General features: G+C 43.2%; 1 protein-coding gene across 1 annotated transcript in view; it reads right to left on the bottom strand.

The window, feature by feature from the left end:
- The window catches only part of SDK1 (sidekick cell adhesion molecule 1), a 384,821-nt gene that overhangs the window by 41,058 nt on the left and 330,127 nt on the right, over nt 1-13,636 (bottom strand). The window contains exons 32-35 of the mRNA XM_062503303.1: nt 11,824-11,894; nt 7,179-7,314; nt 5,285-5,344; nt 3,168-3,269 (exon numbers count right to left, since the gene is read on the bottom strand). Coding sequence (XP_062359287.1) covers nt 3,168-3,269; nt 5,285-5,344; nt 7,179-7,314; nt 11,824-11,894 — 369 coding nt within the window. The remainder of the gene's footprint in view (nt 1-3,167; nt 3,270-5,284; nt 5,345-7,178; nt 7,315-11,823; nt 11,895-13,636) is intronic.

Genomic DNA, 13,636 nt, shown 5'->3' on the forward strand with positions numbered 1-13,636 from the left:
TCCTAATTTCTGCAAGTGGTGGCTTTCAATTTTTCTGTCATTTGTCAGGAGATGCACATGGTTCTCTAATGAGCAGGGCAGAGCTGCAGCCAGCTCTAAAAAGGCAGTGTTAGAGGATCTTCTGGGCCTTGAAGGAGAGGGATGCAGATGCTTGAGGCAGGAGGAGGAAGGACACGGGCTCTGCTCAGACTGCTCATCCTTCCCAGCTGTGCTGAGCTCAAGGACTCCCAGCCCACTCTCCCATCTTGGGGAAGAACTGCTCTCCCTACCAGTGAGTTTTGCCAATATCCAGGTAGAACTCAAAATGAAGCCTTTGATCTTATGAGCTACTGGAAAAAGGAAAAACATTTCCTCCACCTGTAGAATAAAATAAAAAACCCACCACCAAAAAAACCCAAAAGATCCAAACCACTGGCATCCAACTTTCCTGTTCACCAGGCAAGTTGGGCTACAGAGGCCTGTTACTCATGTCTGGCCCATTGTTCTCTCCCAGAATTTCCACATGCCCGTCAGTCAGAGGCAGGGAAGACCTGCTCAGGCTGCCCAAGGCTGGAGCATGGCTCAAGAGCACTCCAGGGGTGAAGAGAAACTCCCCATTTGGGTCTATTTTGCTCATTTAATTGGCAAAACTTGAAGGAGGTTGGTTTTAGCAGCTTTTTTTCCCCTCAAGGTGGTTCCATTACTTACTGGAACTTTTACTGTTAAAATCTAGGTATGATCATAGGAAAATTTTCAAATCTACATGGGGGAGAGCACAAGAGGGAAGGAAGGAATCACAAAAACTCCTCCTTCTGCATCACTCTGCAGAAGTTGAACAGCACAACCATCAGCAACACGAGCACTCAACAGAAATGGATATTTGGACTGAGCTGGCCTAAGCCCAGCTTATTTTCCTGAAGGCACAAAGGTTGTATATCCCTTTTTATGAGTCAGAGAGGAATGTTCTCCCCTCTCCCAGAATTACTGCAATGCTTAGGGCACAACGAGGCCCCGTTTAACAGCACTGAGACAAGAGTTACCTGAGAGCTTCAGCCCAGGGACTGGCCACCTTCACTCACTTTTGCCCAGTGCTGTGCCTGTGTCAGCACTTGTTTATTGGGAAGCTTTTCTCTGTTTTTAACCTGGATGCCTCATTGCTGGAGCTGAGCAGACCCTTTTTTTTTTTTTTCCCCAGCTTGCTGCTTAACTGCCTTTACCATGGGTAAAAACATTGAGCAAACAATAACAGAGAAAACCTTGTATTTTCACAGCACACTTTAACTCAAAGGTGTCACAAATCAATTTAAAACTTAAATTGCAATACCATCTCCAATCACTTTACTCACAGTATAAATCACAGCCAGTTCTGGAGGTGGAAGAGGCAGTTATATAACAAAGTGTAATAACTTCACACAACAAGAGTGAAAATCGGCAGGAAGATCCTACATTCATCATCTCTGCTGTGTGAACCTGGATGGTCCCTTTCCAGAGGTAAACCCAGGAACTCTAAAACAACAGCCAAGTCAAACACTACAACTTCAGACACACCAGTCCTGCCTGGGAATAGAGGCCTCCTGGATATCACAGAATTGTGGAATGGTTTGAGTTGGAAGGAACCTCAGAGTTCAATCTAATTCCAGCCCTCCTTCCTTCAGACACTCAGGGGTCCTGTAATTATCTCAGTGTCCTCTCAAGTTTGCCTCCTCTCACTGCTCTGTTCCCTGAGTTATGATAGGAAGATTTGGACTGTGGGTTTGAAAAATATAACAGCATTTCCTTGTTTTCCCCAGCTGATTTCCCATGCTGTGTACATGTGTATAAGTGCATGTTCTGGCTCCATTTGCAGCAGGGAGATACTTAGCTCTGAAACAAAAATGTATTTTGAAGCCAGATACAGTTGGCTCCACCTGGGACTTTCTTTGCTGCAGTTGCAGAAGTAAGTTGGAGCAGCAGCAAACTAGAAAAAAAAAAGTAAATATTGCCAGCTGTCTCTCCAGGACGATACTGCTCTGATTAATTTATGATGTTTTCAAAGAAAGATGGTGAATATTGCACCATATTTGAAATGAAAAGGTTAAGCAGAGTTTAAAAATATGCACAGTAGAGTTCTTAAAGAATGTGCTTTGCTTAGTTCTGAGCAATAGAATGTTTAATGACTAATAATGAAATGACTTGGTGCCGACTTTGCTAGCTCCTCCATCCCACAGCCCCGAGACAGAGGAACAAAGTGCAATCAGCCCCATTGCTGGGCCAAGCAGTGGGAGGGTGGAGCTGCCTCTCCTTGTTCTGAGCTTCAAACTGAGAAACTGAGACCAGAACTAAGGAGGATTGCAGCCAGCATCTCTCCAGCTGGGATCACCACAAACACGGCCCCGCTGGCAGGAGGGCATCAGCTATTCCAGTCCTGCCCTTGCCAGCTGCAGTTTCTGAAGGGACAGACTGGCCAGGGGTTATCTGGGCTCTGACAAACCACCCGTGTCTCAAGGCATTCACACAAGTGTCTGCTCAACTCTTCTGTCCTGACTTCCATCTCCAGCCTTCCAGAGGGGGGATTTCCAAATGATCAAAGAGGACTCAGGCACCAGACCCAGAGTAAGCAAAGGCTTGAGCAGTGCCACTGAGCAGGGCTGGATGCAGTGACAGTCTGCACAGCTCCTGGGAGCACCCAACCCCTGCCCCCAACACCAGCACTGAACCTGACACCATCTCCTCGCTTCAAGGGCACAGAAATACAGCCAGGTGTGGTGCCAGGCAATGTCTCTACACAGAGGGTTAGAAAATACAAGAACCAGATTTCCGAGTCTCCCTTGTTTTGTAGTTTTGTTTCTTTTCCCTTGTGGCTTTCCTGTGCTCCACTTTTCACTTCTTTAACTTGAGTCAATTTTTTCCCTCAAGCTAATTTGGTATGAACAGTCATCCTCCTGCAACTCCAAACATATTTTCCTCTTCTTTCTTTCAAATGCCCTTTATCCCCTCCTTCCTGCAGACCAACTGGTCTTCCAATGGCAAGAAACTGCCAGTGCCTATTCCAGTAGAGTGGGCAACAAAAAGATGTCAGCAATAATGACTGAGGAATTTTTCAAATAATCCCTTTCCTGGAAAATTATGGAACATTATCTGGAGAATACTACAGCATGTAGGTATTTAAAAAAGAGAGAAAGAAATCAACTAATTTTCTTTTCACCTACCTGCTTCACCCACAAACACTTCCACTGGTGTGCTGGTAGGGCTCTCACCAATGACATTATATGCTGTCATTAGTACTTCATATCTCTTGTATTTCTTCAATTCTGAAAAAGTAAAATATTACATATTGATATAATATATTATGGTTTATACCGTATTACAGCCATCTTTTAGACTCCAACACCTCTTTATCTCCAGACTTGTCCCTCAGAAAAGGTGGCAATAGAACAGTACAACAGTGCAATGCCTACTTCAAGCCTTCCTGAATTCATATATCACGACAGTATTTGCATAAGTCTGAAAGATATTTGTGATGAAATGGCAGGATTTTCCAGTGCTTCCTCTCAGTGCCACTCCAGTAAAAGGAATAACCATTTCTCTTGGAATACACCCATTTCTTACGGATAACTAACTAGAGGAACACCCCTAGGTCATTCTTAAGTACAGAAAATGGCAGGATTTGGCTTTGAATGTCACCATAAGGTCTCATTTTGATGTGCACTGGGAGGAAAGAGCCTGCCTAGCCTTTGCCTAATCCCTGGAATGCTCATTTAATAGGGGAATTTGGCAACTGCACTGCTCTAGAACAGCTGAGGCAGGTGAAGAGGGAGAGCTGCAGTGGGGAATCTGGAGTCCCATTCCAGGTACTCCACATGGATCTCCTCCAACCACAGCCTGACCATCAACCACAGTGAGAAAGGAGAATTTGAAGGTTAGACTCCATTTGGCCAACAGGCAACAAATTTCTTTGCTGACACAGAGAAACTACTCTGACAGATGAGGCAGGAGAGTGAGAGAAGTGTGGAAAAAAAAATCTAAAAAAAACCCCCAGTTGTTTGTGGGTAATTAACAGATGCAACAAGGGTGGAGCAGAATCATGTCAACGTCATTAAGGGAGGCAGCATCTGAGCAGTTTCAGATTTTGCATTTTCAGGATGAAAGAATCAATCTCAACAGATATATTTATCATCTACAATACTTAACAGGGAAATTAGAGTAAGAGAGCAATCAATAATATAAATTGCCCTATTTAAATGAGCATTGAATTAAGACACGCATGGCCAGAGGTCCAAATTTCTTCCTTTGCACATAATTTTTCTTGCTATCTATGAATCAGAGTCTCCTTAACTTGGGAACTGACAGTATGCCATGGGTTTGGTAAGGTTCAAAATGTCTAATTAGGGAGGTTTGTCTAATTTCAGTGTCACAGACCTGTTTATAAGTGTTGTGCTCCAATATCTGACTGTGAGTTCAGCATCATTCCCCAGTCTCAGGCATACTGTAAATTATATCTAATATATCCCCAATTTTTAAATGTGATATCACTAAATTTGGAAGGACTGCAAAAGATGGAGCAAGGAAATCAGAAATCACAGCACTGCGTTCATAAACAAACAATGGTAAGATACACACATATAGTACTGGGCAGCTTGCACAGGGAAATTTTATTTTCTGCCATGAGAAGTCACAAGGGAGATTTTAGTGTTAACTGGATGTAGAAGAAAATGGAACATGAGAGTTCATGCATGCAACTTTCAGTGGGGATCGGGCTTCATTTTTTCTTTTTTTTTAGCCCATCACAATCTGTGACTCAAAAGCCTTGGGCAAAACCTATCTAGTGAACCATCACCACCACAAAGCAACTTGCCTTTTAACTCTGTCGAATGTTATTTTATTCATTTCCAATTGAAAACACCTCTGGAGATGCACATGAATTCATTGGGCCCTTTCTAAATTGGCCCTGTACTCCATGGAACGCCCGAGCAACGCAATGCTTGAATCATAGGACTAATGATGTGATACAGCTAAACTCAGATTGACTGCAAAATATGTAGCGAGTGAATCAAAATTCATTTAGCATCAGCAATACTGGGTTGTTACAGTCAGGAATGTTTTACCTTCCCAGCAGCCACGTTTTTACCACAGCTACCTACTTGCATCATCGATGTCTCTGGGTGTAGGGGAAGCAAGGGCTTAAAGAAAAAAGAAACTGGAGAAAGCCAGAGTCATTAATCTGTGTTGATTTCTGCTGGATCCATGGAGGAGAGCCACAGGAGTTTGCCCGTGGTATGTTTTGAACCATTACAAAGAGTCTCAACTGAAGGCAATGTGCACTTACGTGTTAATTCATACGTCGTTAATGCAGAGCTGCTGTTCACTGTCTTGAAGCTGCCTTGGGCTATTCAGGGTAAGCAAAGCAGAAAGCTTGTTACAGTGCAAGGAAATAGTTATTGCAAATGATGTACAGCAGAGACAGAGGCAAATGAGGCAGCACACCCATACACAGTTTAAGCTTTAGGAATATACCTTGAAGGGCAATAAAATCACATCACTCTCTCGTAACACATCGAGAGCATCTCGCCCACATGGGGCTGTTTCATTTCCTCCTCAAACAGAGCAACTCACAAATACACAACACAAAGATGTTCTGGCTTTTAGATTAAATAGAACAAATGAGTAAAAATGAAATGATTTCTAGGGCCAAAAGCTCTCAGTGGTATATTACATCCTGATTCTTGAGATGCAAAATTCAAAACCTGAAGAGCTGCAGAGTACTGAGGTGGAACGTGGACCACAAAGTGAACACTTACATCAGGGCAGGACCTGTTTCTTTAAGTGTGAATTTGATTTCCCACAGTTTCACTTAAAGAATTCAATATTCGTGCTGTGAGTGGATTGTAATAATATGCTAAGCTGTGCAAAACTGCAGGTCAGTGAGGAACAGAGGTGTTCTAAGGTGAGAAGTATGAGGAGAAAGAGGGAATTTTATCTTAAAATACATTTGTCTCCACCCCTTGCTCTCTCTGTCTCTTGACTCCCTGGAGAGGTGCAGCTAGTTTTTTCTCCTCTACAGTGATTAGGAACATTGCTGCAGGGCCAGAAGAGAAAGGGGAAAACACAAAACTGGTTGGTTTCACATTCACCCAAATCCATTACATCATAATGTACACTGTCCTTCAGTTTGTGTCTGAGAACAACTCTTCTGCATTCCTACACCTCCAAGAACTTTACATCTCTGTCCTGGTTCAAGCTGCTCAGTCTGAGAGGTCTCATTAGCTCTGATGACCTAGGTGAGGCCAGAGTTAGGTGCTTACCTTGTATTTAAAGCACCCGCTTTTCCACACCCTCATTAAAATTCACTCTTGCTTTTGTAGATTTCACTTCTGTGGCTTCAGGAAAGCATGGCAGATGATGTGAGATATTAAAATAGTCTCACTGAACCCTATTCTGCTGCTCTTGGAGTACTATCTTATTCTGAATATTCCAGTGACATCAAAGAGGACAAAAGCTGGTCCCTCCATGAGCACATCTCATTGCTGGACCTTATTTCTGCAGCTACTGAGTGCTACATGTCTGCCTCACATCGTCTTATTCTGCCTTTTCTTCCCTCTGATTTCCTTTCTAGCATTTATCTAAAAAGCCTTTTCATTTTTTTGGTCTATTATTCCTCTCCCTCTCCACCTTCTTTCCATGTGAGCTATAAATCCCAATGACTAACATGGTAAGCAGGCACCCAAAAATTCTTGTTCATCTTTGCTATTTTCTTCTAAAATATGGACAAGCACTTTGAAATTATAAAAATTCTATTTTAAAATTCTCCTCAGCTGTTTTCCTCATACTGTAAAAACAAAATGTCAATTATAAAAACTACTGAAGAAAAAAAAGCAAGAAAGGAAAAAGTTTCCAGCTGAGGAAAATGAAGTGTCTCTCATTTGAAGACAGAACAACAAAGTGCACTAGGGTAATTATGGAGGTAGTGGGAAGCAGGAAATCAGAGGGTACGTGGGGGGACAGACCCTCAATTCCAGTATGCTGGCAGAGATCAGCACAGACCAGTACAATGCTGATCACACTGAAGTCACTTGCATTCTTCAGCATCTTCAGGCTGATTGTGTAAAACCCGAATTATTCCCAGCACTCTTAGATTTACATGGGACAAGAGGGGGTGCAGTGCCTGGTGCAACGACAGATTACCACTGTGGGATATTTTAAGGTCCAAACCCCAGGCTTACGTGTGAGCTCTGCTCTTAGAGCTGAGGGGTTCTGGATGTTCTTGGATTCTGTCCCAGCCCCGGCGTCGTAATCCAGCTCGCGGTAGTAGATGCGGTATCCCAGCAGGAGCCCGTTCAGACTCTCCACTTTGGGGGGCTGAAAAACATCCAGGTGAAGAACAGGCTCGTGAGGATGTGCAATGCAAGAGACATCCTCCACCAGGGGCAGTGGCTCTGTGCTCAGGTGAAAACAGACATTAATAATTAATAAGGTTGTGTGGTTTGAAAAGCACGAGTTAAAGGCAGCTTTGAGGATTTTGCTCAGCTGTGGCCATTGCAAAAAGTTCTTGACTGGAAAATCCACACAGCGAACCAAGCTCCTTTCCTTCTTGGCCCACAGAAACCTGGGTGTGATGAAAAGTATAAATAAGCACTCCCTGGAAATGCAGATTGCCTTCCACCAACACTGCAACAGCCAAACAGTGTTTCACTGCTTCCAGAAGGAAATACATGATTTTGTCACAGACAGAATTTCTTTCTTTTCCTTGGGGACTGATCATGGGACAGTCTTCATTTGGCATTATTTCACTGAAAGACTGATGAGCAAATAAAAAGGAAAATAAAAAGGAATAATAAATATTTTCTGGCTTTGATTAGGAAGATATAACTAGGTCTAAAAACAACCTCACACAGGCATGGGCTCTGGTGTGGGCACAGAGGAAAACCAAGGGCTCCTCTACAACAGCTCAGAGAAGTTTGGCACATACAGCCATGGGATGGCTCAAATAGGAGTTTTTTTCCTTCTGCATCATGTTGGGAGATGATCAAAGACAAAACACCTCAGCAAGGCTTCTCCAGCAGCCCCTCACATCCTCCTTCAGCTACAGATGTAGCATTCACAGCTGGCACAGTGAATGGGAGATTTGTGTCTGGGTGGCTTGCTTAAGTAGAGACAAGCAAAGGGATTCCTCATGTTTTGGAAAAAAAAAAATATTTTCCTGAGTCTAATGCAGGCTAAGAACTGCAAAGAGATGCCTTGAGCCATTTATCATCGAAAGATTCTTCAACTGAAATTTAAGGGGCTGAAAGTAAAAATGAAAAGGATTTAAATGATGATCTTACCTTTAATCCAGAAAGATCCCTACCAGCCCTGAGAACTCTACTAAGGAAAAGCTTTGTGTAAAAATTAACTGCTGATGTGAAACACAGTCACAATAGAAGGCAATGTCCCCTGTAATTTTAATGAACAAAGTAAGGACATCTTGATAGAAAGAAGGAAGATCTTTGGTAACAACCTGGCATTCTGCTTCCAGAAATAACATGAATTTTCCATTACTCCATTACAATGGCAAGAGGAGGGAGAAGAACTGACCTTGCTTTGGGTGAAGGCTGAAGGAACTAAGTAGAAAGACTGCAGTTATGGACACCAAAAATGAAAATTACATGAACCAGAGTATAAGGAAAGTACACAGCCACCAGGAAAAAGAGCAGAACCTGCTCCAACAAGAAGCTGCCTTCTGCAGCTGTCCTGTACAGAGCCTGCTGAAAGCAGCCCAAACTCTCCCAAGGTTTCACTTGCTCTGCCTGGCTGGAGATCTCTCATCCATCATTGCTTCGTGTCCATCATTGTGCTCCATCCACCCTCTGGCAAAGCCATGACCACCTTTCAGTGTTATCTGGCATCTGCAGCAGAGAGCGATGCTGTGGGTACAGGGTTGTGAGGGACCTCGAGGACCATCAGGGCTGGGACCCTGCAGGGCTGCAGAACCCCACCTGCTGAAAGCTTCTCTCACAGGTAGAACAACCTCCACCAGAAATCGAGCTGATTCTTCAGCTTCCCATATTCCTGTTGGGAAGCTGTTCCCAGCCTCACCACTCGGGCAGTTAGAAACCTTCATTTAATTTCTAATCTAAATAATTCATAGGCAGTTTCTAACCATTTGTTCCTGTGCTAACATTGCCTTTTGGGTTAAATTGTTCTTCTCCCTGTGGGGTGTTTACTCCTGTGATGTATTTTAGAAAGGGCAATCATATTCCCTCTACGACTGCATTTTACAAGGCAAATAAATCAAGCTCTCATACAATGGCCTTTCTGAGTCTCAGGCTGAGAGCCCCTTGTCCAAGGGACTAAGAAAATAGACCAAAGTGCCAGGTTTCTCCAGGGCTGCCCCATGTCATTACTGCTCATGGACTGGCTGAAACACTCTCCTCTGCAAGAAGATGAGATGGGGTAACTAGAAATCATGAGTTCCTCTCACCTGGTATTTTCTTTTTTGTTTCACAGTTTTGACTTTCTGTTTTCTGTATTACACTGAAGTTAATTTAGCCCTGATGGTGTCCTTGCAGAGAAGGGCTTCACAGCACAGCAGTGTCTGTGTACCTATGACTTTTCCTATTTTAATTACTAATAAACTTTTGTTAAATTTAGGGGGGGAAGTTGATGATCCCGCAGAACTCAAAAAGGAAAACCTTGCTGAAGCTGAGGAGGAGACTGTGACTCCCTGCTCTGCCAAGTAACTGCCTAACAGGTAAGGCTTAATTTCTCCTTGTGGCCCAACACTGATCTTATGAGAGCAAGCACTGTTTTCTTATGCTATCATGTAATTCTCCTTTTTTTCCATCCTTGAGATTTATTACAGGAAAGCTCAGCAAATAAATAGTTTGCAAACTGTCTCTCGTTTTGCCATGGAAATGATGATTCTTTCCTGGAAAGGGTACTCTGCTAAAAGGTCAAGTCTTCCCCTTCCTGCCTGTCTTGTGTGGAAAAAAACTCTGCTTTTGATGTAATGGATTATTTAGGATTTTGTAGAAAGGCCGGGGGGATCTGCTGAAATAGGTAAAATGGTTATGAGTGGCAGCCCATAAGGTTGTACAGAACTAAGAGAAATATTTTTGTGCTGTTTAAAGAGAAATAAATAAATAAAGACTGAAATCTAAGTTTGAATAATTGTTATCTCTAAGGTAGAAGCAGAACAGTACATGATCCTGATGTTAAGTGTAACATCCTCCAGAACATCTGAAATAACCCTGCATTATTGATACAACAGACCTCACTGGAAATCACTTATTTTCTTCCTCCTTAAATTTAAAAATAATGGACTGATTGGACCAAGCAGCTGAAAGCCCAGATAGTGCACCGAGAGTTTGTTTTGTGAATTATTAACACAGCTCAAAGTTAAAAATTTAGCTTTGCTTGGAAATCCACTCTCTCATTTAGCTTGACTGCTGTTTTCAGTTTACATTATTTCTTAGACACTGCTGTGAACTTCCTCTTAATTGGAGGCTATTGTGGGACTTGAAGATTTTTGTTTATTTGAAAAATATAGTACAGTTGAATTACCAGGACCTATTAATATACATGTGGTAATGACATATAATCGCCCACAACTCCCCTGAGATGGCTCTGGCACAACAACCCCATTTCACTTTCATGAAATGAAAAGCATCCAATTACCTAAACAACCACCTATTTCACATTAACTACACACCAGTAATCAGTCAGCTGGGGGAATGTTTATTTCTGTGGTCCACTGTGCCTCACATCCTCTTTGTCCTCTCTTTCTATTCTTTCTCCCCCTTTGCTGGGGGCTCTTGTTGTAGGTGGGAGGTAGATTTGCATCTCTCCATAATTCCTTTGGTAAAACTGCTCAACATGTCTCCTATTTGGTCTAACATGCTGCAAGCAGTGCTGCTGCTCAGGATTATCCTGTGTGAGCTGGGGCCAGGCACCCAGCAGCACAGCCAGGCAGATTTTAAAATGCTGCTGCACAGCAATAAACACACCCCCATCCATATATTTTTCTTCCCAAAATGCAAGGAGTCCCATCTGTACTGTAAATGCATACGTACATTTTTCACTATAATGCAATCTGTCCAAAGTCATCCTTATTATGTGTGGGGGACATTGTCTGGGGAGCAGGGCAGGCAGAGGCTTTCCAGGATGGGTTATGGATAATGTGCAGTACCCCACTGGGGTCCCTCCATTAATGCCCACTCTGCAAAAAGAAACCTCAGGCACTGGATCACACAATGTTCCTGCATCTCCCAGGAGGCCAGGATTGAGAGATAAAGGCAGGCAGAGGAAATGCCAAAATAAAATGCAGACTTGACACAAATACTTCCCCATCCAACCCGGAGAGACTGTGGAGAGCTCAAACTTCCTTTCCCTTCTCTGGAGAAACTCAGTGTTTCCCTCTCAAAGAGTCAAGAGGGCATGTGGAGCTCCTCAGAGGTAAGAATGGGATCTCAGACACTGATCTCAGGCTTCTGATCATTCCAGCAGCAGGAGGAGGCTGTGCACCATGTGAGTTCCTGACTACCTGATCTTACCAACACCACACTCTGTGGAATATTTTCCATGTAAAGATGCACATCCATGGATAGCAATGAAAGGGCAGGAATCTGACAAGTAACAATCTTGGACATAGCTACAGACACTCCTTTACCTCCCAGTAGGGGCACAAAGTAAAAGCAACTGCCAGCAATCTCCATTCATCACTCAAATTTATGCTAGATCAGGCAAATAAGGAAGTAGCCACAGTCCTTCAACGTTAGTACAATACTTCCAGCTCAAGAAAATGTCCCTGGCAACGTACCCTTAAATTCAGCAAGTCAAAGCAGCCAAAAAATTGTTCACAGGAACATCAGAATTTTTCATTTTACCTACCTGCCACTGCACAAGGACAGAGGAAGTCGTGTGGGGAGTTACTAACACAGAACTGGGTGGTTCATCTGGAACTAAACAAGAGAAAAAAGAAACAAAAGCAGTTACAACAAGAGGGTGGGAAAGGGACAGCTTTTCTTTCATTCATCAGGTTATTTTTCTTCACTGCTGAAGGAAATCTTCCATCCCAGCTGCTTCACAGTATGTCTCAAAAGCAGCACGGCAGATGTGGATGTTGGAACCCAGGGAGAAACCAGGCACTCCTCTTACATCCCTTGCTCTACCTGTGACCTTGGCAGCTTGAGCAGAGTAAGGAAAGCTCAGGGCATGAAGTTGGAGGAAGCTGCAGCAGCCAGCTGCTCACACACCACCAGATGCCCATCTGTAAGGAAGTTAAACCAGCTGTGTGCTGGCTCCAAAGGGTGAGAAAAATGCTCCCAGATTTTCCAGGAGATTTTTTTTTTGGGGCAAGCCCACCTTGAATTTAGGAGTTTGTGTCACATAGTCACACATTATTTTAGTCAGGACAGCTCGATTTACCACAGACAGGTTAACCCCTTCCTGTGCCCATGGCCTGTGGCACTCCCAGACACTCCACAGCAGCTCCAACATGAAGCAAAGGCTTATCAGGAGCTCACAGCCATCCACAGTGCAATGCTCAAGTGGCAGCACTGGGGCTGCTCAGCAGAATAAATGCTCAGTTTGTTGAGGAGGTAAGAAGCTTTCACAGTTTTTTCCCAGCTGTGTTGTGAGGAGGCCAAGCACAACTCTGGATCCACTGTAGCTAAATTCAAAGAGAACTTAAAATGAAATTTTAAATTCCACAACAGTGAGTCAGTGCTGCCTCATTAGCACCAGTTACAGCCTGCACTGACCCTGCTGCTGCTGTGCAGGAAGGTGGAGAGTCAGGATACCTTTAAGGGGCTGCTTAGCACATTAGTCAGGTATTACATGGGTTCCTGTTTAACTTCCCATGCTCCTGAGCTCTGTCCTCTGCTCTTCTGATTTCAAGATTACATTCCCTGGAAAAATGGTCTCCTATTTTTATATCTCAGTGTCATTTCTAACTTGTCACTTCTTGCTCTGTAGGAAATAATTCCTAGCACCATGTATATATATATATATATATATATATACACACATATATATACAACCATAGAACCATTTAGGTTGGGAAACACCTCTAAGACCATTAAGTCCAACCACTGAGTCTTCCAAGCACTTTCAAGCTCCCTGATAACTCATTTCCACAGGTGCCACATGTACATGACTTTTATATCCCTCCAGGGATGGGAACTCCACTACTACCCTAGGCAGCCTTTGCCAGTGTTTGAGAATCCCTACAGTGAAGGAATTTTCCCTAATATTCAATCTAAACATCCCCTGGTACAACCAGGCCATTTCCTTGTGTCCTGCCACTTCTTACTTGGGAGAAGAGATTGAACCCCACCTCATAGCACCCACATATATATATATATATATGTATGTATGTTTATCCATGTATGTATCCCAGGATCACCCAATTTTCCAGGGGAGAAGCACATACTGATGCTTTTCCTACTTTGCAGAGTTCCTTCCTGCATTCAAGACATCAGAGCTACTTCTGCATTCAGGCATCGACTTTATACAATCAAGGAATTAGAAGCTGATCTCTAAGGCTAAAAATAAAAGCCTTGTCAATGTCATTCACAGTTTATTAGTCCTGATCTGCAGGATTAAATGCTCATGTTTCCAGGAGCTTCATACTCTTTCTTACTTATACCTCAGCAATTTTGCCATTCTGCAGACTGACGTGGATTGTGAGGGGAAAACAATT

This window comes from Cinclus cinclus, chromosome 16 (assembly GCF_963662255.1).
Source record: "Cinclus cinclus chromosome 16, bCinCin1.1, whole genome shotgun sequence".
NCBI lineage: Eukaryota > Metazoa > Chordata > Aves > Passeriformes > Cinclidae > Cinclus > Cinclus cinclus.